This window comes from Sus scrofa, chromosome 12 (genome assembly GCF_054392235.1).
Source record: "Sus scrofa isolate SSC_HxYL_T2T_F1_AM1 chromosome 12, Sscrofa_HxYL_maternal_Yorkshire_Landrace_v2.0, whole genome shotgun sequence".
NCBI lineage: Eukaryota > Metazoa > Chordata > Mammalia > Artiodactyla > Suidae > Sus > Sus scrofa.
In genome coordinates this window covers 444,577-468,591 of record NC_139394.1, presented here as the reverse complement: position 1 = coordinate 468,591, position 24,015 = coordinate 444,577, and the positions used below count along the sequence as shown (strand labels likewise).

Sequence of the window (24,015 nt, the reverse complement as noted above, 5' to 3'; positions counted from 1 at the left end):
CCGTGTTTCTGGTTCTTGTCCGTTGACTGAGAATCGGTCTTTCTCGTAAGAAGTTAGCATCCCCAGAGGACGTGGTCCGGGCGCGGCCCGTGGGTGGGGGACCAGGGTTGCCGGTCTGGGTCCGCCTCCAGGCCCCTGTGGCCGTTCCCACCTCAGGCGCTCTCTTCCCATCGCGGGGTCGCCACGGGGCCGAGACGCGGAGGCGGCGGCTTTGTGGCTCCTGGGTTGATTCTGACCCTTCCGAGGGAAGCCCTTGAGCGGCTCGGCTTCACGGTGCTTGAAACGCTCGGGTTCGGGGTGGTGGACAGCCTGCTCGTGCAGGACCCGTGTGTGCTTGCTCACCAGTCGCAGGGTCTGCCCGGGCTCTCGGGGCTGGGCTGAGTCCGGGGAGGGGCCGGGCGTCTTGGGGCAGTTGGTTCGCTGGCGGGGCGCCGCCTTCCCCGAGGGCTGTCGAGAGCGTTGGAGGAAGCCGGTGAGTGATGCGAGCAGGTTGGCCGAAGGACATCCCGAGAAGGAAGTCGCAGCTCTGGTCACCTCTGGGCTCCTTCGTGGGCTCGGTGTGGCCCCTTCCAGTCAGGACCCAGGCGGCCGCGGCCCCGCCCTTCCTGTGAAGACGGGTGTTTGGTTGGGATCTCACTGCTGGGGTAGGAAAAGATTAACACGCAATGGGAAGGCATCGCTTAAACATTCCTTTATGAAGTGAGTTTGTATTTATGTATTTGCATGTTTAAAATCTTTAGTGACTTTCTTGACAAATTTATCGGAATTGTATATTTTTCATTTTGAATCCTACCCGATAACAGTTAGCTGTTTCATCCCAACCATTATAAACTCAATTTCAACAGTTAAACACTTTCCACTTTTGGAAGACTTTTTAACATTTTTTTAGTTTTTTTAATTTTAACTTTTTTGTTTTATTTTTTCATGGAAGACTTTTTTTTTAGGGCCACACTCGTGGCATGTGGAGGTTCCCAGGCTAGGGGTCAAATCGGAGCTGTAGCGGCCGGCCTACACCAGAGCCACAGCAATGCAGGATCCGAGCTGGGTCTGCGACCTACACCACAGCTCGCGGCAACGCCGGATCCTTAACCCACGGAGCGAGGCCAGGGATCGAACCTGCATCCTCCTGGATGCTAATCAGGTTCATTTCCGCTGAGCCATGACGGGAACTCCTGGAAGATTTCTGTTTTCCCCTTAACGTCTGTAGTCCCGAGGGACAAAGCCGGGCGTGCCCTGCAGAGAAAAGGCAGCTTGCTTCTTGGGGCCGGAGGTGCCTCTGGTCTGGCTGGCCTGCCTGGTCCTGAGCACCGCCTGGTGGTGTGGCCTGCAGGCCCGGCCTCCTCCTCAGTTTCTCAGTGCTCCCCCTGCACCTCTGTAGTGCCTTTGGGTGTCACCCCGGGCACTGAGCTATTCGGCTTTGCGGCCTCCCGGGGAGGGTGTGGCCGGCAGCTCTAGCGGGGACCATGGGCCAAGCTCTGAGAGCTGTCCAGCCTTGAACTGTTGCGTCAGTGCTGGTTTGGTCCCCCCCTGTGCAGGTCCCCCCTGTGCACACTGGGGCCTGGCAACCTCGGTGGCCCCAGGACGGGACCCAGGAGCACAGAACAGGGGGCCCGCCCACCCAAGCCCCCTCGTCCTGTCTACCGAGCCGCGTTTGTGAGGTCCCGTCTTCTGCGGGCAGGGAAGGCCGGGCCTCTGGAGAATTCGGGGGTGCTGGTGGGCGGGCAGCCCCGCTCTGCGTGCTGTGGTCCCCTTCCGCCCAGGGCCCGGGGTGGAGCTGCTTTTCCTGGCCTTGACTCGGTGGTGCCTCCAGGGGCCTCAGACCAGCACCTCCTGCTTGGCGGCTGGGCGGTGGCAGCCTGTGATTTAGGGCTGGAGCAGGTGCCCCAGGGAGGGAAGCTGGTTGCAGGTGGCAGAAGAGCCGGTTGCGTGGGAGCCGTGGAGGGCGAGGTGCTGCAGAGATGACAGACACCCCGTGCTGCGCTGGTTCTGGAACAGCAAGAGCAGACCTGGCGGTTCCCCCCCCCCCCCCCCCGGCAGCTGCGCCTGCTGTCCCGTGGCGTCTGCGCGGCCCTGTGGCTTGTGGGGAGTGTGTGCTTCCAGCCGGTGCTTTGCCCTTGGCCCCGTGTCACGATTCTGTGAGAATTGAGTGCCCCCCAGGTAGTGGTGGCTGATGAAGGCGCCCGACCACCCCAAGACCAGGGTGTTTGTGGTGGCTGCTGCTTCCGCTGCTGCGGGCAGCCTGGCCGGGGGGGACCCCGTGCTCCCAGGAGGCAGGGGCGGTGAAGGCGGCCCCGCTTTGTGGAGCAAAACAGGGCGTTGTCCTCCGTGGTTTTTGTTCTCTCCTCCCTCCGTCCCTCTGGGTCCTTCCTGGGGGTCCTGTGACTCCCGTGACCCCTCCCTTGGTGTGCAGGGCGCCCCCCAGCAGTCCTGTGGGCTCAGGGTGGAGAAAAGGGTGGGGAGAAGGCTCTCACCCGCACTCAGAGAGGACGGGGTCTTGGGTCCCCTTGGTCCGGACAGTGGCCGCAGCCACTCTGTGGGGTGGGGACCGCGGGGCCTGTCACCATCTGCCCGTGCCGGGTGCTCCCGCGAGTTCTCGTCTCAGACTCTGTCGGGGGTCAGCAGGTGAGCTGTCCCCGTGGCAGAGCCTTGGTGCCTTTCCTCCTGTTTTAAATGCCTAGTGTTTATTCGAGGATGAGGCCGCCGAGCGCCCTGCGTGGCCACCAGCTGCTGTCAGTTCTCTCCCCTGCCCTCGACCGTCCTGCCTCCTCTGCCCTTGTCTGGTTCCTCAGCTTCCCGGCCGTAGGCCGTGCCCCCTCCACGTGTCCCGCGCACGCTGCCCATCTGGCGTCGTCTGGTAGGTCTGGCCAGGTTGCCGCCGCCGCCCGGGCCGGCCCCGTAGCGCCTTTCCTGCGGGGCGGGGGCAGAGCTTGCCCTCACCTGGGCCTTGGGGGAGCTGTATCTGTCGTGGGGCGGCCACCCCAGAGCCTGTGGCTTCTCATGGCTGCTGTGGTTTGTGTTGGACTCTGGGCTTCGGACGGGCCTGGGTGCAGGGGGCTGGTCTTGGCCCTCGCTGCCAGGGGCTTCGCCCGAGAAGCCTGCACTGGGATGGCTTGAAGGGCTGAGCTCAGCGGGGCCTGTGGGCCGTGGCTCCTGCGCGGCGCCTCTTCCCGTGGGTGCTGCCTTCCCAGGGGAGGTGTCCCTGGCTGGGCGGTCTGGGCGTGGAAGTCGCAGCGCTGCTTCCCCCTGGCTCTGTTGGCTGAAGGCCCTGGGCTGTGGGGAGGGCAGCATCGACCCGGACACCCCAGCTGTGGATGGAGGAGGCCAGGGAATTTCTATCCAGATTGCACGTTGAGAGCCAGAGGAATCTGGGCCCTGTGGCCTGGGTAGTGCACAGCCCTCCAGTCTGATGCCCACTCTGGGCCCACTAGGGGTGTCTGTCTGACCCCACGCTGCAGCCGGGCAGCCGTGTCCGTGGGCCGCCCCCGTCCTTGCGGCGAGGGCTGCTGGACAGCAGCTTTCCCGTGAGGTTTGTCTCACCCCCCCCCCAGGCGTGGCCAGGTGTCTCATGCACGCCGCGTGGACCCCATCACACCCCCGCCCGCCGACTGTAAGTGGTATTTTGGGGCTCTCGGCCCGCTCCCAGAGCCCAGGTCCTCGCAAGGAAGGAACCTGGTGTCCCTGCTCGGGAGCGTTTGTTCTGGGAACGGGTGACGACGTCCCAAGTGCATCCACCTGGACACATCCAAGTGCGCACGGGGTGAATGACCTTGCATCCTGTAAGGTAATCTCGGCGCGCGTTCCTCAGTGCTCGGGCAAACGAGGGGAGCGTGTGTCTTCCTAGTAGGAGGCGATCCTCTTCCCTTTGCCGAGTGAGTTTCACGTTCGTCTGCATTTTGTGCTCGGAGTGGCTCAGTGAGATCCACGCACTTTCCCGCCTCCTTCGCTGCGTGGGGGACCTGGGGGTGCAGCGCGAGCAGCCCCTCGCTTCCTTCTCCGACTTTGAGTTCGGTGGGTGGCGCACAAGGAGCTCCCTTGGGTGGTGAAGAGACGAGAACATGCCCGCCCCTGTCCGCCCCGGAGCGCAGCCCTGCTCGCCGAGACCGCCGCACCGCCGAGCGTGGCTGCGGGGCCCGATGCTCCTGGGGGCCACGGTCCGGGTTGGCAGCCCTCCCCTGCCGTCCCGACTCCTTCCTGGTCTGCGGCTCGGGCGTTTCCAGGCCCAGTGGGCTCTGCAGCCCGGGGCCCCATGGAGGAGTGTTGGTCTGGGCCTCAGCGTCCCGGGGCTCTGCTTGCTGACGTTCCCGTGGCCAGAGCCCTGGTCGGGCTTTTGTTCTTTCCTGTGCGGACTCTCCTGGGACAGTTCTGATTTTCCTGTCATTTGCTCTTCTCTCCTCTTCTGTGCTGGCCCTCCCCTAGTCTGCTTCTGATTTATACTCTTTGTGGCTTAGAGCCGCCACCCTTCTGGAGGATCCCGCTCCATGAGAGTCAGAGGGGCCCCCGGGGGCTCCAGCAGAACGGACCCCGGTGCCCCCGGCTGTTCTGGGGCAGGCCGGCTCCCTCTCTGGCGGCCCTCTCAGGGTCTGGAGCGTCTTCCCTCCGCGCCTGAGGACCTCGGTGGAGCTCTCTTGCTGTTGGGGGAGCGGCCCGACGTTGAGCGTGGGTGCGGTGCCAGCTGTGCGTTTTGCGGGTGCGTCTCATCACACAGAGGGCAGTCCCTTTTGTTTGCTGTCCACGGGGCGCTTTTATCAGGAGGCTTTGGATTTTGTCAGATCCTTCTCGTGCTTTTCCTGGGGTCCTTCGTTCTCTGGTCCCTTAACCTGCTGTGTGCCCTTCATCGTCAGCCCTGCCTTCCTCCCACAGGGGGCGGACCCCATTGGTCTTGGGGAAAGGCCGTGTCACACCCCTGGATTCATTTTGCTCGCGCTGGGTGGAGGTGTTCGTGTGTCTCTTCACGAGGGGCGTTGCTCTGTGTGTCTGTGGTCTTGGTGTCAGGCGAGGACTGACCTTGTGTGGTCGGGCGGGAAGGGTTCGCTCCTGTGTTTCCTTAGCGTTTATGTAGGGTTAATTTTTTTCCTTAGATACTTGCTAGAATTCGTTAGTAAAGCCAGGTGGGCCTAGGGTTTTTGTTGTGGAAAAATTCTCAATTACCGATTAAGTATCTTTACCAATCGGGGTCTATTCAAATTTTCTGTGCCTTTTTTTTTTTTTTTTTTTTTTGTCTTTTTGCCTTTTCTAGGGCTGCTTCCCGCGGCATATGGCGGTTCCCTGGCTAGGGGTCGAATCGGAGCTGTTGCTGCTGGCCTACGCCAGAGCCACAGCATGCAGGATCCAAGCCGCCTCTGCAGTCTACACCACAGCTCACGGCAACGCCGGATTCTTACCCCACTGAGCGAGGCCAGGGATCCAACCTGCAACCTCATGGTTCCTAGTCGGATTCTTTAGCCACTGCACCCCGACGGGAACTCCCATCAAATTTCCTGTGTCTTAAGGCATTTCTGCTAATTGGAATCTGTCTTGGAATGTGTCCGTTTCCTTTGAAGGGGGTCTAGTTTGTGGTCCTAAAGTTGTTTGTAAAATCCCTGTGTTCTCTTTTAGTCTCTGCAGGTGAAGTCCTGGGGCCCTAACTCGATTTTTGTGTGTGTACGACATGTGCACATTGACGTAAAGTAGGCAGCCGTGCACATGTGCATGGAATTCTCCTTTTTATTTTTATGTTTTGCTTTTTAGGGCCTCACCCGCGGCATATGGAGGTTCCCAGGCTAGGGGTCGAATAGGAGCTGTAACTGCTGGTCTACGCCACAGCCACGCGGAATCCGAGCCGTGTCTGTGACCTACACTGCAGCTCATGGCAAGGCCAGATCCTTAACCCACTGATCGAGGCCAGGGGTTGAACCCGCAACCTCCTGGTTTCTAGTTGGATTCGTTTCCGCTGCACCAAGATGGGAACTCTGCGTTGAATTACTTGAGTCGCTTCACTACCTCTGAAGACTCCGCTTTGTGTTCTGCCATTTTGAGGACTTTTTAAAAACGAAGGAAAGTTTAGTTGTTTCCGATGATGGCCATTCTGATCACAGCGTCCCTGGAAGAGTGCTCAGAGTGGCTGCCCGAATTCAGGAGCCCTTCCCTGCGCCGCTGGCTGCCTGTTTGCCCGCCCCGGACGGGGGCCGGCTCTCTGGGGCTGGGTGGGCAGATGCGAGCCTGGTGCCCTGGCAGCTGGCATTTTCTGTTTCGCTGTCGTGGAGCTGTTGCCGGAGTAGAGTGTCCTCGCCAGCTTGGGGAGTTGGGCAGGTTCGTGCTAGTACTTGTTTTACACCGAGATGTCCGTTCGTGTTTTAGGCGCACCGTTACTGTCCCTTGGAAAGTTGGTCGAGTCTGAGTGGTTTTCATAAGTGGGGTCCTGTCGTGCTGCCGGGTTTTCTCTGACCGTGCGTCTCGTGCGGTGCTGCTGGCCAGGGGGTGCTGCGAGCCCGCCCTGGGGCACCCCCTCCTCACCCTGCTGGCTGTGTTGATGCCCCTGGCCCGGCCGGGTTCTGTTCTGGTTTGTATGTGCGGCAGTTCAGGGTGAGGCTGTTGCGGCCAGGTTATTTCTGTGAACCCGAAATTTAGTTTTTGTTTTCCCCCCTTTCTGGCTGCCCCACTGCACGCGGAGTTCCCCGGACAGGGGTCCGAGCCACGCTGCAGTTGTGACCCACGCTGCAGGGGCTGGAGCACTGGATCCTCTGTGCCGGGCCGGGGGTCGATCCTGCCTCCCAGTGCTGCAGAGACGCCGCCGATGCCACTGTGCCACTCCTGCATTTAGTCTTCTAAGGTTAAAGATCTCCGAGCACAGGCCTGTCCTGTTTGCGATATTGTCGGCGTCTGGTCTGGCCCAGCAGGTGTACTGCGGGCTGGGCGCGCAGGGCTGGGGGCAGGTGAGACCGGTGGAGGCGAAGACGTTGGCCTTGGACGGCAGCGGGCGGCACGGCCCCTGGCCTGGCGCCTGTCTTTCTGGGTCCCCCAGCCTGTCGGCACCACTGGGATGGGAGACTGACGGCCAGGGCCCCTGGGCTCGCGCTGGCGACCGCTGCTGTAGGCAGAGGCCGGGGTGGCCCAGCCTGGGTGCCGCGTCCTGCCTGCATTCCTCTGGCGGCAGGACGGTTTCCTCCTTCCTCCCCCAAGCCCTCGACGCCTCTCCGACCGCACGGGAGCAGCTGCGGGTCCAGGTGACGGCCCTCGCCATGAACCCCCCGTCGTGAACCAACTCTGTGGAGACAACGGCTCGGAGCGTTTTGGGAACAGTTTACCGCGTCGTGAGACACGGATGTTCCTGTGTGGCTCATGGAGTCGGGGGTCCTCGTGCATTTTAGTGCGAGTCGCGAGAGGCCCTGCACCTGCTCCTCGGATGGTGGGCTCGTGGTTTTGGGGCTGAGTTGGTGGGGAGAAGAGTGGCGGGAAGACTCTGCCGAGGGCCCTGGCAGCAGAGCGGGGCGGGCTGGTGAGGGGGGCGGCCCGGGTGCTCTCTGGGCGCCAGCACTCCACGGTGCCCGGAGTGTTGGAGGTCCTCGGCCTGCGGGTCTGCCTCCGAGCGGGCAGGGCCCTGGGGGGCGGCCTCATCGTGAAATACCCTGGACCTGTGTCTCGGACCACCTCCCGTGGTCCGGGGCGGGCAGGCCCAGCTTGCCAGTCAGGGCCTGTCCTTGAAGGGAATGCTCCTTGGCTCTTTTCTTTGAGGTGCTCGGCTTGGGGGCTCTTTGTCTAAGGCTGTGGATGCCTGTGCGAGTTGCCCTGTTTGTCTTTTGGACTTGAAAGCTGGGGGTGTGATAAGAATTTCAGGCGGAGCACTGGAGGGGTTTGAGGCCTGTGACTTTGGAGGTAGTCACTGGTTCCAGGGCGCAGGAGTGGTGCACGGGGACCCTGGGGGATCCGTCCCGTGAGTCCAGGGGACCAGCCTGCCGGCCCCACGTGTGCAGGAAGCAGGACTTGTGATTAAGAATGAGAGTGATACTTGGGTCCGTCCTTTTGTGTGAGATGATGTGACCTCTAACTCTTACCTTTGGCACCTTCTGTTACACGCGGGTCAGCCGGGCCCTGAGGGGCTCCTGCTGCGTTTCCTGCCCAGCACCCCTGGGTTCCGTGCGGGGGTGGCCGTGAGCTGGGCCTCCCCCTCGGCCCTGCACGTTGCCCCTGGGGAGACTTGCTGGCCAGTCTCTGGTCGTTCCTTTCTTTATCGGCTGCAGAAACTGCTGCTCCCTCGTTATTTTGTGGTGACCGTTTAGAGTGAAAGTTGTGGCAGGTGCAGTGAATTGCTTTGATAATTTACAAATTGTCTTGACGTTTGAATTTCGTAAGTGTATTTGCAGCATTTAAGTAAACGTTAAACCCCTTTCTTTTAGGCACAAATATTTAAGCATGGAAAACGAGAAGACTGTCTACCCCATGGTGAGTGAGGGTGCTTGTGGTGCGAGTTTGCCCGATGGTGATCCGGGGGCGGGGGGCGGGGGGCCCCGTGGAAGCGTCCGGCTTCGGTGGCGTGTGCTTGTCACAGACTGAGCTGTCCTGCTGTGTTCGCAGCTGCCACCGTTCTCCAGCGCCTGGACGCCTGCAGACTCCCGGAGAGCAACCAGACCCTGCTCCGGAAGCTGGGGGTGAAGCTCGTGCAGCGGCTGGGCCTGACCTTCCTGAGGCCGCGGGTGGCCAAGTGGAGGTGGGTGGAGCGAGCCGTGGCCACGGGCATGGATTCCAGGCAGCCAGGCTTCTGCTTTCATTTTTTTTCCAGGAAGGGCTTTTCTTTTCTTTCTTTTTTTGCTTTTGAGGGCCGCACCTTTGGGATATGAAAGTTCCCAGGCTAGAGGTTGCATTGTAGCTGCAGCCGCCGGCCTGCACCACAGCCACAGCAACGTCAGATCCGAACCACATCTGTGACCCTCACCACAGCTCAGGGCAACGCCGGATCCTTAACCCACGGAGCAAGGCCAGGGATCGAACCTGCAACCTCCTGGTTCCTCGTTGGGTTTGTTACCTCTGAGCCACAGTGGGAACTCCAGGTAGGGCTTTTCTTTTGGTTCTTTTCTGATGCCACGTCTTCCAGGTAGGATTTTGAAGTGGGGCTTGTTTTGCACTTTGCGAGAGTGGCTGTCGTTGAGGCGGGAGGCCTGCCCCGCGGGAGAGCGCTGTCCTGAGCTCCTCGAGGCTCGCTCCCCCGGGCACTGTCCGCCCTGTCTGAAGGGTCCGTTCCTTACTAGACGGCCCCTTGGGCTCGGGTTGTATTTCGAGTACTACCGTGTGTGCTTTGGGAGGGATTATTGGATTAAGTCTGCCTCCAGTTACAGCAAATTTCAGGGAAGTGTGTTGTGTTTTAGTGATGTTTTACTGAAGAACCTCTTGGACGTTCTGCGTACTGTTATTCTAGAAGTTGTTTAAGAGATTAAGTGCCAGTGGCTGCTTCCCAAATGCCTTGGAAAATTAACGTTCCATCCTGAATTAGGGTTCCCCTGAGAAACAGAGCCGGTGATGTGTGTGTGTGAGTGAGACTTTCCCTAAGTGGCTCGGGCTGTGGAGCTGGTAAGTCCCGGCCGGGTGGCCTGGAGACCCAGGAGGAGCCGATGTTTGCTTGTGCCTGAAGGCAGGAGGGCCGAAGGAGCCCTTTTCCCTGGGCTCCTCCTGCCCTCGGTCCTTGGGCCGTCCGTGCACTGGGGAGGGTCACCTGCTCCCCAGCCCCCCGCCTGTAGTGCCCGTCGCCCCCACGGTCCCCCTTGCAGACACACCCAGAATAATTTTTGACCGAATATCTGGGTGCTGAGGCCCGGTCAGCTTGACACCCAGGAACGAGCCACACCAAGCGCTCCAGACAGAGGCGCGGCGGGAGTGCAGGTGCGTGTCACACTTGCCCCGCTCAGCCTGCACCCCGTGCCCCGAGGGCCCAGTAACGCAGCTGGCACGGCCTGCGGTCTTGCTATTTGTCTCTCTCTTCCTCTTCCGTTTTCTCCTCTGAAGTTTCCCCGTCTTCGTTCAGAGTCATTCCCTGAGGAGGACGGAGCCTGTCCTGCAGGCGGGCGACTCGCGGGCACCGCCCTCCTGCAGCTCCGGGCCTTGTGGCCTTGGCAGCTCCTCCCTCGAGGGCTGCCCATGCCTCACTTCCCCGTGTGGCCTTTCAGTCTCTCCTGCTGGACCCCCGCCTTGGGGACTGACCAGTGTGCTGTCCCTCTGAACTCAGCCCCCCAGCTGCTCTCCGATGGTGGGTCTGGGTCTCGCACGCCTCACAGGTTGCCCAGGGAGCCTTTCTGCAGAATCTGGGGCCTTCTTAGCGCCCTTCCTCCAGCGTCAGTCCCAGTTGGGAGCCGCCCTGCTCGTCAGGGGTGTTTTTCTGCCCAGCAGGACCGCTGCTCCCTGCACTTTCTAAAGCTTTAGAAAGTGCCTTTCGGGAAGAAGCAGGGCGCAGACGGGTTGCAGCTGGGGGCTTCTCTGCTCGGAGGGCTTGAGGCCGCCTCAGTTGTCGTCCTGTGCTTGCCGTCGGAGCTTTCCTGGAGTCCCCTGATTAGCATGGAAAAGGCCCGTCACGGAGAAATGGGAGGAGAACAAATGTGTGTTTCCTCTCTTGTCACAGCAGCACAGCTAGGGAACGGGCAGCCCCCAAATCCAGCAGCTCTGAACAGTAAGGTAAAAAAGAGTTTTGGGGGCGTTCCCACTGTGGCGCAGCAGAAACGAATCTGACTAGTATCCATGAGGTTTTGGGTTCGATCCCTGGCCTCGCTCACAGGATCCGGCATGGCCCTGAGCTGTGGTGTAGGTCACAGTCAGGCTCAGATCCCACATGGCTGTGGCTGTGGTGTAGGCCGGTAGCTGTTGCTCTGACTTGACCCCTAGCCTGGGAACTTGCATATGCTGCAAGTGTGGCCTTAAAAAGCAAAAAAAGGAGTTCCCGTCGTGGCACAGTGGTTAACGAATCCGACTAGGAACCATGAGGTTGCGGGTTCGGTCCCTACCCCTGCTCAGTGGGTTAACGATCCGGCGTTGCCGTGAGCTGTGGTGTAGGTTGCAGACGCGGCTCGGATCCCACGTTGCTGTGGCTCTGGCGTAGGCCGGTGGCTACAGCTCCGATTGGACCCCTAGCCTGGGAACCTCCATATGCCGCGGGAGCGGCCCAAGAAATAGCAGCAACAACAACAACAACAACAACAACAACAACAACAAAAAAAAAAAAAAAGAAAAGAAAAAGAAAGTTTGTGGAAGTATAATTGCCTTGCAGTGTTGTGTTAACCACTGCTGCAGAGCAGAGTGACTCAGTTATACATGTGTCCTCTTTTTGTCAACAGTACGTTTTTAACGCCAGCGCTGCTGTGGTCACGAGTCTGGGTGTGCTTGGCTGGGCCCCTGGTCAGGGTCTCTCCAGAGGCTTCTGGAAGGCGTGGCGGGGCTGGACCTCAGGCGCAGGCAGCGTGGCGACCAGCGTCTTCTCGCAGCCTTCTTGGTGTTTTGTGCTGCTGGTCGGGAGAGGGCCCCGTGGGCTGTGTGCGAATGAGACAGATGCAGGCCACCCGGGGCCACCCACATCGTCCCTGTGCAGAATCTGAGGCCTGGCCAGGGCTGAGCTGCTCTTCTGTCTCCAAAGCCCAGTTATCTGTGTCCTGGATTTGGCCTGAGGCCGAGGCCCCCAGTGATCACAAGGTCGCCCCAGCTGGGGCCGCCCGGAGTCTGGCCCATGCCCGCCTGCCTGCCTGCCCGCCGGCTGCCAGGAGGGGAGTGGCGTTGGAGGGCCGTGCTCGGCCCAGGCCCTGACCAAGTCCTCTGTGCGTCCCCCCTTCCGGGCTCGGAGGGCCTCGGGCCACCTGGGCGGGGCCTCATCTTCCAGACGGGGACACTGAGGCAGCCAGAGGTTCAGGAGCTGTGCGGTCAGGCAGCTGAGCTGGCTGGTGCTGGTGGCCCCTTGGCGGCCCCGTTGGCGGGAAGTGGCGGGAGCCGCGTGGAGGGGCGGTGGCCTCCGGCCCAGGGCGGGGCTCCGCTCAAGGGGACCCACCGGAGGCTGAGCCCTGGGTTCAGACGCACCCTCCCGCCTTCTGCGGGCGCTTTCCTGTTGTCGCGCTCCTGCCTGTGCTCCTGCCGAGGGCGTCTACTTGGCTACAATGTGGGTCTGTGCGCTGCGCTGGGCCGGGGTTGTCTCTTCCCGCGTCTGCATGCCGAGTCCACGGCCAGCTCCCTCCTGTCCATCCAGGCCCCGTGAAGCGCCTGCCGTGTCCACAGGCGCCTTTAGGAGTCCAGGTGATGCCAAGTTTTTGATTTATCCTCTGGCTCCAGCTCATCCTGGCAGGTCTGAGGTGCCTTTGCTTCCTGCAGGTACCGGCGTGGCTGCCGCTCCCTGGCAGCAAACCTGCAGCTCTGTGCCCAGAGTCCGAGAGAGCCTGGGACCCAGGCTGAGACCCTCGACAGCGACAGCGACGGCGAGGACGACGTCCCCGAGGAGGTGGAGAGCGTGATAGGTGCGTGCGGGCCTCCTCCCCGTGGCCCGCAGGGTGGGGGCGGGGCTGTGCCGCTGTGCGGCCCTGGGGCGCTCAGGCCGTGGTGCTCCCGCACCTCCCCAGGCCAGCCAGGTCTCCCGGGCCAGGGAGAGCTGCCCTCTGTAGCTCTGGCAGACCCTCCCTCACCGGGAGGTGCTCTGCCCACTGGCTGTTAACCACAATCAGACCTGCTTTTTTTGGGAATGCTGGAAAAATTGGCCTTAAGTGCTGATTCGAAAGTGCACAGAAGGCAGTGTCCTTTTCTTGTGACCAGAATTGAGATCCCTGGTGTCGTTTTCTCGGTGGCACCATTTGAGGATGCAGGCGCAGGGTGGGAGCGGCCGTGAAGCTGAGAGCTCGTCCGAGGGCTGCGGCGGTGGCGGCGGCGGCCGCGGCGCGGCTCACGGCCCCCTCCCTGCGCCTGTGTCCTTCCAGGGCAGCTGCTGGTTGGGCTGAAGGACAAGGACACGATCGTGCGCTGGTCTGCGGCCAAAGGGTAGGTGTCTGCGTCCGGCCGGGCGCCTGGCCCCGCTGGGCCTCCTCAGTCGCGTAGCACTTCCCGTGGGGCCCGCGAGCTGCGGATGGGAGAGGCTTGAGAGGTAGAATTGTTTTGCTCATTTACATGCATTTATTATCTCATGTTCCACTTTTTAAGAAAATCGCTGAGGTCCGTCAGCGGCTCCTTCGTTTTCTCGCCTTTTTACCTTGAGGGTTGCCCTCCGTGACCTCATCACCCTGAGCCCCACCCTGTCCCCAGGCCCGGCCTCACTCTTTCCCGGCGGCCGCCAGGGGTGGGCGTCCCCCCGTGGTGTGCCTGACGGGAGCTCCTGCAGAGGGGCCCGGCCCGCGGGGACAGAGTGCCAAGGTGGGGAGCTCTGGGCACCTGTGCGGACGCCCGGGTGGGGGAGGCTCACGAGCGGTGAGATGGGCCGGGGAGTGGTGGCCTGAGCTGGGAGCCTGTGCCTGTTGGGGAAGCGCGAGTCCCCAGGGGCCCTTTGCGCTGGTCCGCGGGTGCCTGTCCCATCTGCTTGTCAGAGCCACGGGCTCCCCGGTGGCCCAGGGGCCTGTGGGGAGCAGAGCCGGCCGCTTCGCTGTCCTCCTGGCTGTCCTGCGAGGGGAGGGAACGCCATTCGGGTTGCGTGTCCCCTCGACCGGCTGGCAGTGCTGACGGAGGTGGGCGTTGCTGCTCCTTTTCAGAATCGGAAGGATGGCGGGGAGGCTCCCCAGAGAGCTGGCCGATGACGTGGCCGGGTCCGTGCTGGACTGTTTCAGGTATGAGGGGAGGTCGTGGAGGGGGTGGGGGGCACTCGTTTCTGGGGAAAGGCAGTAGCTTTTCTCTCCTTACTTTGCCTGTGTTTTCTTTGCACTGAGGTAGTTAACAGATTCCCTGAAGCTTTTGCTTTCCCTTTCGAGGTCCCACTCGGGAACTCTTCCTGCTTCCAATAGCTCTCCTTCGTCAGCCGAGGTCAGTTTTGTGTATGTCCACGCATGGAAGCGTGTCTCTGGAGGAGACCAGTTTGCAGTGGACCAGGCCGGCTCTGCCCTGTCCGAGAGCCTCTGGCATGAGGGCCTGTGCCAGGTCTGGGCCGTTGAGCTCTCGGACGAGGCTGGTGTGACGGAGCTTCACTAGCTTCACTGGGTCTACATCTGACAGCCACACACAGCAGCCATCGTGCTGCATCTGTCCCCACCTCTTCGAGGGCCCAGGCGGGCGGCGGCCTGCCTGCGGGGCGGGTGAGGGCGGGAGGTGCAGGCGGTGGCTTTGGGTCTGAGCCTGGGGCCTGCCTGTTGGCCAGGGGGAGGCCAGAGCCCCCTGGGACTTGCCGCACCTGCCCCCTGGTTTCGGAAGCGGGCGTGTTGGGAACTGGTGTTGCTCTGGCGCCCAGTGGTAGTCCCGCCCTCATCAGCCTGTTGCTTCTCAAAAGCCGTGCTGTCAGCACTCCTAGGCTCAGGTGGTGGTTGTGAGCCAGCCTGCGGGGTCCCAGGGGCGCGGGCTCCCCCGCCCTGGGCACCGAGCCTGCTTGGCGAGGCTTGAGGGACGTGAGGAACACCGCCACGTCGTCGTTTCGGGGCAGCAGGGTGTGTGCGTGGCTGCCGGGTCTCCTTGTGGTTGAGGATGGCGCGGGCACTCTCTGGTCCTGGGCCGAGAAGTGTGGGTTCCGGGTGGCTACAGGGTGAGGGGGTGCGGTCACAGAGGCACGTCCTTCTCACAGGAGAGGGCAGAGCCTTGGACGGGGTTCAGGAGGGTGGGGGAGCCAGGGCCTCCAGCCTTTCCTCCTGGCCCCCTCCCCTCCCCGGTGTGCCCCCCCCCATCTCCCCGGGGTGGTTTCTGCCTCGGCGCTTTTTCTTTCTTTCCTTAAGGTGTTTCTGCGCGGCCTTGGCTTCAAACAGCCGTTTCAGTCCCGGCCCTTCCTCCTGCTGCTCCTTCCGCAGCCTCCCCCTCCCCTCACCCCTCTTGTGGGTCGTCCTTGCTGGTCACCATTATGGGTCGCCCTTGCCAACATGAAGCCCGTGGTCCCCAGCCCATCCTGGATCCTCCTAGGGTCGCCCATGGTGTAGACTGGGGGCAGGAGCACACCCTCCGTCGCTGGGCGGGGGCCCTGGAGGGACTCGGTCCCTTTGCTGGCCTGTCCCTGTCTCCTGTGCAGGCTGGGCCTTGGAGGGGGTCAGTGGGGCTGAGGTAGCCTCTTGTGCCTGAGTCCCCTGGGCTGCGTGTCTGCCTGGAGCGGACAGAGCAGGGGCAGCAGGGCCGGAGGATGCTGTGGTCCTCCTTGGCCCCCAGTCCTGCTCCATCCACAGATGTTGGCAAGTGACAGAGCACACGCCTAGTTGAGAAATGGTGATTGTTGTAGTTACACCTGAGTCATCAGCCTGCTGACCTGCCAGGTTCTTCCAGATGATATTCAGTCTTTATGAAAAGCATAAAGCATTTCTCTCCAGTTGAAATCCTGCAGTACACAGAGTGTAGAGCTAAGTTGTGAACGCGGTTGTAGAGTCTTTGGGGCAGACGTTTAATAAAACATCCAGAACTTGACAGGAGTTCCCTTTGTGGCTCAGTGGTTAACAAACCTGACTCGGATCCGTGAGGACGCAGGTCGATCTCTGGCCTCGCTCAGTGGGTTAAGGATCTGGCGTTGCCGTGAGCTGTGGTGCGGGTCGCAGACACGGCTGGGATCCCATGTGGCTGTGGCTGTGGCTGTGGCTGTGGTGGAGGCCGGCAGCTGTAGCTCCGACTGGACCGCTAGCCTGGGAACCTCCATATGCCGCGGGTGTGGCCGTAAAATAGCAAACAAACAAACAACAAATCGGGAACTTGAGATTCAGTTATAACTGGAATTGAGTCAGCAGTGATGCGAGGCCAGGGCAGCTTCTGTGTCTGTCTCGGTCGGCCCGTCCGTGTCTGTCAGGTGCCCTGTGCCTGTCGCCGGCGACACAGTTTACCTGCTTTCCCAAGTTCACTCCCTGCGGGGAGGTCTCGTTCCACGTTTCTTCTGGCAGCTGAGCGCGGGAAGTGTCAGAACAGCCCCGGTCATCTGGCTAACCACTGTGTGAACGGGAGCGCTGCTGGGCCAGCGCGGGAGGCTCCCCCCAGTGGGAAGTCTGCGTGTGCGCTGGCTGATGGGCCTCAGGACCGTTGAGTAGAGTCTGCCTCTCGAAACTCTCTCCCCTGCCTGTCCATCACTCAGGCTGGCAGGTCTCGGTGGAAGGGTCTCCTTGCCCCTTCCCAGGAAGGTTTTCTCGCCCTGAAGTGGTGCCGCCACTGCTGGGCGCTGGATGTGGGGGGCCGGCTCAGGACCCCGACCGTCAGCAGGAGGCCCGCACGTGGCAGCACCTTCGTTTCCACCGGAGCACTTTGTCTTGAGACTCACTGGGCTGTAGTGCAGCTCTCGGCAGGGGGTGGCTGTGGGCTCCGGGCGCTGGGGTCTCAGGCTCTCTCTGCCTTCAGTTTCCAGGAGACGGACGGCGCCTGGCATGGCGGGTGTCTGGCACTGGCGGAGCTGGGCAGACGAGGCTTGCTGCTCCCTTCCCGACTCTCGGACGGTGAGTATGTGGCTCGCTTGGTGTCGTCTGCGCAGGGCTGCTTCGCCTGGCCCTCGGGGTGCAGGTTGGAGCCCCAGATCCCCACTCCCCGCTGCCTTCCCCGGCTCGGCCTTTCTCGCTCCTCTTGCCTCTCTTCCTCCTGTGCGCTCTGTCTGTATTTGGAGGGCTGCCAGCCGGTGTCGCATCTGAGGCTGTCTCGTCCCCAGAGCCAGTTTCACCCTTGTGGGTGTGTGCGCTGTGCTGGGTTCACCACCTGGAGTGGCCACGTGTCCCCTGGAAACCGCGCTCCTGTGGGAGAGGGGCGGGGAGGTGGGAGGAGGCCAGGCGGTGGGCCTGAGCGCACCCAGTGCCAGGGCCTGGATGGCCCACCACGCTCCAGGCCCGTGAGTCCCAGCGCTCAGCTGTGGCCACGTGGAGCCTGTCTGTGGTGCGTGGGGGCCTGTCCCTAGGAGTGGCCAGCAGTGCCTCTGTGGATGAAGAGAGGGTACCGCTGGAGGATGGAGAGGGTCCCACCCTGTGTCAGCAAGACACCCTGTGCCCAGGGGGCGACTTCTCTCAGAAGGAGGCCATCAGCGCCGAGGGTACGGCCAGGGGCCAAGCTGTGAGCTGGTTTGGATGCTGGCCTTGCACTTGGGAGCTCCAGGCCCCTGGTCTCTGTGGACTCTCTGCTTTTTTTGTTTTTGTTTTTTTTGGTGGCGCCTTTAGCATGTAGGAATCTACAGTCTGGGGGTGGAAGCTGCGCCACAGCAGTGACCTGAGCCGCGCAGTGGCAGTGTCGGGTCCGTAACCCACGGAGCCATAAGAGCATTGCCACCTCTCTGCTTTCTGTGGCAGCTGTATTTGTTTATTCCTACTTTTTTTTTTTTTTTATAAAAGTTTATTCTTAAATGTACAGCAGGTTCCAAGACAAGCCTTCATTTCTAGCTGTAGGTGGCAGAAGATGTTACAGCAGGAAATCCAGATGTTTAAACAGGAATGGAAGCACCATTGGCTGAGGCACGACGAACGGTGCACTGTTTGCCCCATTTCTTAGTTCCACCTGCAGCCAGGGGGCCTTCCCCGCGGCCTTCGCTTTTAGCTCCTCCAGTTTCTTCCGCTCCTCCTTCTGTTCCTGCTCGAGGGCCTCATCTTCCTCACCTGTCTCCTTGGCCTGCTTCAGGGGCGTCTTCCTGCCGCCTTCGTGGCCCGACGTGGCGCCTCCCACCCTTTCCCCAGATCCTGCCACCGGATGCAGAGCGCCGCGTCCCACCCCTGCGCCTGTACCGCCATGCGGGCCGTGTGGTCGCTTTGTTGAAATGTAATTTACACGCCATGAAGTTGACCCGCTTACAGTGTTCGTGGTTTATTGCATGTTTGCCAAGTTGTGCTGCCCCCACCTTAGTGTAATCTCATTGCCCCTCAAAGAAACCCTGTGCCTAGAAGTTGTTCCGCGTTTTCCCCGCCCACCGCCAGCCCCAGGCATCTGCCAACCCACTGCCCGTCTCTCACTTTGCCTTTTCGGATGCTGTGTGTACATGGGATCTACAGTTGCGGCTTCCGGGTCTGCCTGCCTTGACTTAGCCGAGCGTTTTTAACGGAGCGTCCGCGGCCGCCTGGCAGTGGTGCTTAGGGCCGAGCAGCGCTCCGTTGTCCAGCTCTGCGCCTGCTCAGCCAGCTGTCAGGTGATGGGTGTGTGGGTCGCCTTTGGCAGTTCGGGGGGATGCTGCGAGAACACCCTCGTGCCCGCGTTCTCGGTTCGTGTTCTCCCCGGGGGCGCCCCTGGATCCAGGTGCTGCATCGCGTGGTGAGTCTGTCTGCCACCTTTTTTTTTTTTTTTGGTCTTTTTGTCTTTTTAGGGCCACACTTGTGGCATATGGAGGTTCCCAGGCTAGGGGTCTCATCGGAGCCGTAGCCACCGGCCTACGCCAGAGCCACAGCCACAGCCAGACCCGAGCCGTGTCTGCGACCTACACCACAGCTCACGGCAACGCCGGATCCTTACCGCACTGAGCGAGGCCAGGGATCGAACCCGCGTCCTCATGGATGCTCGTTAGGTTCACTAACTGCTGAGCCACGATGGGAACTCCTGTCTTTCACTTCTTGAGGAGCTGCAAACCTGCTCCCAAAATGGCTGCACCACTTTCCATTGCTGCCAGCCGCCTCGCGAAGGTCCCAGCCCCGCCACGTCCTCTGCAAGACTTGTTTCCTCTCTCTCTCTTTTCTTTCTGGTGACAGCCGTCCTAGCAGGCGGAAGCGGTGTCTCGCGGTTCTGATTTGCGTGTGCTCTGACGGACGGTGTAGACGGTCTTCTGCGCTTGACCGCTCATGGATTTTCCGGGCTGGAGATGTGTCTGTGCAGCGCCTCTGCTCATGGGAAAAGTTGGATCCTTTGTCGCTTTATTGTTTGGAGTTCTTCCTGTTTTCTGGATAGAAATCACTCCGCGGATGTAGGACCTGCAAACGGTTTCCTCTCCTTGGTGGCTGTCTCGTCACTTTCCCGGGGGTGTCACTCAGTGCACCGAAAGCGGCGGTTGGGTCTTTGATTGCCTGGGCTCCCGGTGCCCTGTCTGGGCAGTCGCTGCCTACCCCGCGGGCCCGCTGCGCTTTCCTTTGCTCCGGTTCCGGGCGAGGAAGCGCCGTGCACGTTTCTCTGTGCAGACGGACGTGTGCAAGTGTGTCGTGGCGGCGACTAGGGTTGGACTTGAAGGAGACCAGGCCTCCCTCTGCTGCTCTCTGGCCTGAGACCGGCTGGCGTGTGAGTCCGTCGTGTCTCATGCGGTCGGGAGTGTGTCACAGGTGAAGCCTCAGGCTGTGGCCTGAAGAGCATGAGAGACGCACGTAGTGAGCTGGCCCACGGCCCTCCCTGGTGTGGCCGATGGGCTGGGTGGTGGGGGCACAGGGGGCCTGCCCTGGAGCTGCTTTCTCCTGCTCCGGCCGCAGACTGGCTTCGGGGTCTCTGTTCCTTCCTTCCGCTGCTCGCGGCTGCTGCTGCTGCTCGCCCACCCCTGAGTTTTCATCCCACTCACGAGTTCTCGGCTCTGGAGCGTCTCTGGTCTTCGGTAGTCGGCCTCCTCGATGACGCTGCCTCGGTTCCTTTGATTCCTGGAGCGGGGCTGAGACCATTGAATTGGGGTCAGGGTCTCATCGGGCACTGTCTGGCCTTCCTCAGGGACGCTTTTTGGCAGTGCTGTGACATCTGAAGAGCATTCTCCAGTCCGCTCTCTGAAGGATGTGGACGCCAGGACAGGTTAACCGTGCGTGTGTTTAGGCAAGTGCTGGCAAGCCTGGCAGAGCGGCCGTCAGACCCCGAGAGCCGTGGGTGGGGGCAGACCGTGTGGCCTGAGCAAGGGTTCATCACGCCCAGGGGGTGGGGGTCCCTGAGCTGAAGTCGCCCCAGGGCTTTCCTGTCTTCCTGGAGGGGCTGCGGGCCTGGCTGCCCCACAGCCCCCTGGTGGAGTGGCCCCAGGGCCTGGGGTCAGCCTGCTTTGGGGGTGCGTGCCGGCTGTGGCCCCAGCCCTCATCAGCAGCGCGCTGACCTCTCCTGACCTGTCCCTCCCTGGGCCCTGGGGGCCGCCTGGTTCCTGCTCTCTGCTGCCCCTGACCCCTCCTGGCACTTGCTCGTGCTTTTTAGCCATTGCGCAGGTTTGAGCTGTTGGACAATCCAGCTGGTAGGACGCGTCACCGGCCTAATGAACCCTCTCTGGCCTCGTCTGTGGGGTAGGAGTTGGGTTTTTCTGTGTTGGGGTGTTTTCCTCTGTGCGTGAACGTGAGCCTGCTTCATTTCACACCCTCCCCCGGGGACGCAGCTTTCCTGGCAGATGGAGCTGGGGCTGCTGCTAGCGTTGTTTCCGAGGCGGTTGTCAGCATTTTCTTCCTTTAGCCGGAATTCCACCATCCTCTTTGGAAGTTATTTTCAGAGTTACTGGGACATACAGTTCACCTAATTATGACTTATCTGTTTGAAGTGTACAATGGTTTTGGTTTATCATGCTACTAATTTCTCAAAAGTATTGTCTGATATACACAATGTATAAATTTGCCATACTTTTTTTTTTTTTTTTTTTTTGGTTGCTTTTTTAGGGCCGCATTCGGGGCATATGGAGGTTCCCAGGCTAGGGGTCTGGTTGGAGCTACAGCTGCCACCCTACCCCACAGCTCATGGCAACGCCGGATCCTTAACCCACTGAGCGAGGCCAGGGATGGAACCCCCAACCTCAGGGTTCCCAGTCGGATTCGTTTCCGCTGCACCATGACGGGAGCTCCCTGCCATGCTGTTGTTGAGCGTACAATTCAGTGGTATTAAGTACATTTACGGCGTACGACTGCTGTTAACACCATCTATTTCCGAAACTTTTCATCTTCCCAGACAGAGATCCCGTCCCTGTTAAATATGAAGTCTCCAGCCCCCGCCCCGCCCCCGATGCCCACTCCCCTCTCCGCTTCTGTGAAGTGGCCAGCTCTGGGGACCTCACGGAGGCGAAACTGTGCAGGATTTGTCCTTTGTATCTGACGCGCGCCACTTAGAATTTCCGGGTCACCTTCGTGTTGTAGCATGTGCCAGAACCTCGTTTCTTTTTCGGGGTGTTGTGTGGACGGAGCAAACTTACCTGTTCCCCTGGACCTTGGGCCATCCTCCTCTGTGGACCCCTCACTGGATAGCATGGCCGTACCTGCTTGTCTGGGCCCCGTTTTCATCTCCTTTAGGTGTTTGCTGAGGAGGGAATTGCTGGGTCACGTGGTAATTGTGTTGCCCTTTTTGAGGTTTGTCGCTTTTGTATGCACAGCTCTGAGGTTGGGCTGTGTGTGAACGTAGCAGGTGCTGTGGCGGTTCAGTCACGGAGACGTTCTTGTCACGAGGATCTAGGACCCCGTCATGCTTGTAAAGAGAGTCACAGAGAGCCGGCCCGGTTCCGCTGCTGCGCGTGCTCAGGCGGCCTCCTGGAGGAACATGCTGGGCGGGCAGCGTTCACAGAGCTGCCCGCGCCCTGGGGCTCCCGGCCCGCGCGGGGGGGCAGGAGGCTGGGCGGTCATTAACTGTCTCTGGTGCTTATGGTCACTTAAGATGGGGGTGGACGCTTTTGGCTGAGCTTTGAAACAGCATTTTCAGAATCTTTGGGGAGCTCCCGTTGTGGCTCAGTGGGTTACGAACCCGACTAGTATCCATGAGGCTGCAGGTTTGGTCCCTGGCCTTGCTCAGGGCGTTAAGGATCTGGCGTTGCTGTGAGCTGTGCAACTCGCAGACGTGTCTCCCGTGTTGAGGATCCCGTGATGCTGTGGCTGTGGTGTAGGCTGGCAGGTGCAGCTCTGATTCAACCCCTAGCCCAGGAACTTCCATGTGCCATGGGTTTGGCCATAAAAAGCAAAAAAAATAAAAAAGAGCCTTTGGGCGCCTGGCGTGGAAGGTCTGTGTTCTTGGGTATACGTCATGAGGTGAGAGCTTCCTACGGGGTGTGGACGTGCTGGAAAGCAGGGCTGCCCTGATCTTGGTCTGGGTCAGAACGTGTTGGTGTGTAACAGCGCGGGAGCCCGGGTGCTGGTGAAGGCCGCACACATGGGCATCGGGTTCTGGTCGTGACCGTGCCCATGCTGGGTTCGTGGCGTGTGCTCGTCTGCAGTAGCACCTTAAGTGGGGCTCAGGGCGGCCTTGACGGTTTGAGGGCGGTTTGCAGCAGTGGTCTCCTATTTGCCTTAAAGAATCATGACAGACTCTGCATCCCTTTAGCGAGGTGGCACCAGTGGTTTTATAGAAATTGCACCTGTGGCACAGCAGGTTATTTGCCATCCTGAATGGTGTCATTTTAAAGCAGGCTGTTGTGGAGTTCCTGTTGTGGCTCATTGGGTTAAGAACCTGACATAGGTGTCCAGAGGATGGGGGTTCGATCCCTGGCTTCGCACAGTGGGGTCAGGATCCAGCATTGCCACGAGCTGTGGCATAGTTCTCAGATGCAGCTTGGATCCCGTGTTGCTGTGGCTGTGGCGTGGGTCGGTTGCTGCAGCTCTGATTCGACCTCTAGCCTGGGAACTTCCATATGCCGTAGGTGTGGCCATAAAAAGAAAAACAACAGAACAAAAAAATAAATGAAACAAAGCTATTGTATTACCATCTTTTTTTGGGGGGTTGGGAGGGGTCGGGGGTTGCACCCATGGAAGTTCCTGGACCAGGGATCGAACCCGCAGCACAGCAGCAGCCCAAGCTGTTGCAGTGGCAGTGCTGGATCCTTAACTCACTGCGCCGCAAGGTAACGTGCATCGCTGTTTTAAATTTGTCCAGTGGACACCAGCACGGTGGGGGACCTTGAAATCCACCACCCTCCGTCTAAAATGCCGAGAGTCTATCCTTGCTCTCCTTGAGCCGGTTCCGTCGACTTCTCCAGGTTTCCCTAGAGTAACACGTTTCTTTGCTTAAGAACCTCTTACGGATCTTCCCACAAGCATCTGGAGAAGGAAGATGCCTGAGGGTGGAGGGTTGCATTTGCTCTGCTGAAAGACACTGAGCGCTTAAGCACTTTTCTGGATGGAGTTTTTACAGACTTTGTTGTCAGTGCAAACTTGATCCAAACAGCTGACGATGCCACGATACCATTTTATCAGAGTGCAGCTCTTAACAAGAGGGCTTTTAGCTCGGGCTGTCTTATCAGTGAGCAATGCTCATTCCTGGAACCAGGCGAGGTTCCGTGTCAATTTTTTCTTTAAACGTTTTCAGTTTTTAGCTCTAAGCGCTGTAAAGCCTTGTTAGACACATAAGACGTTGGCTTTAGCAGTGCTTTGAGCTCCCCTGGACTGCTCCTTCTGGACCACCTGTTTTGGTCAGTGTGAGTTGAAACCACCCACCTTGGGGGGCTGGAGCAAGGGCTTCCTCACCCAGACAGCTCAGCTCCTTGCTGGCTCCCGGCCCTTTCTTTTTCTTTTTCTTTTCTTTTCTTTTCTTTTTTTTTTTTGGTCTTTTTCCCCTTTCTACGGCTGCTCCCACAGCATATGGAGGTTCTCAGGCTAGGGGTCGAATCGGAGCCGTAGCCACCGGCCTACGCCAGAGCCACAGCAACGCGGGATCTGAGCTGCGTCTGCCACTCACACCACAGCTCACGGCAATGCCAGATCCTTAACCCACTGGGCAAGGCCAAGGATCGAACCCTCAGCCTCATGGTTCCTAGTCAGATTTGTTAACCACTGCACCATGACGGGAACTCCAGCCGGGCCCTTTCTTGACCCCCAGGTGGCAGGTGGCTGAACTGTGGGGAGGGGCTCCTGTGAGGGGCAAGGGGGCCGGACGGCTGTTCTCAGCAGCAGCTCAGGGAGCTGAGGCCCTGGCCGCACCTTCTCCCAGGGTGCTGGGTGCTGGCACGCGTGCGTGCACACGCGCAGACCTACTCTCGTCCTCAGCCTGCCTCCTTTCTTTCTTTATTGACCACGCCTGTGGCATGTGGAGGTTCCTGGGCCAGGGGTCGAACCCGAGCCATGGCAGCGACCTGAGCCGCTGCAGTGACAATGCTGGATCCTTAGCCCACCACAGCACCAGAGAACTCCT

General features: G+C 60.3%; 1 protein-coding gene across 6 annotated transcripts in view; it reads left to right on the top strand.

Annotated features, from left to right (window-relative positions):
* Positions 1 to 24,015, top strand: part of TBCD (tubulin folding cofactor D) — a 122,584-nt gene that overhangs the window by 19,254 nt on the left and 79,315 nt on the right. For all 6 annotated transcript variants that reach the window (XR_014820203.1, XM_084982673.1, XM_084982676.1 and 3 more), the window contains 6 exon segments: positions 8,373 to 8,418; positions 8,551 to 8,683; positions 12,310 to 12,452; positions 12,906 to 12,966; positions 13,668 to 13,742; positions 16,417 to 16,511. Coding sequence is in view for 4 of the 6 variants with exons in the window: in NM_001244105.1 (NP_001231034.1) it covers positions 8,373 to 8,418; positions 8,551 to 8,683; positions 12,310 to 12,452; positions 12,906 to 12,966; positions 13,668 to 13,742; positions 16,417 to 16,511 (553 nt within the window). In the remaining 2 variants the exon portion in view is untranslated.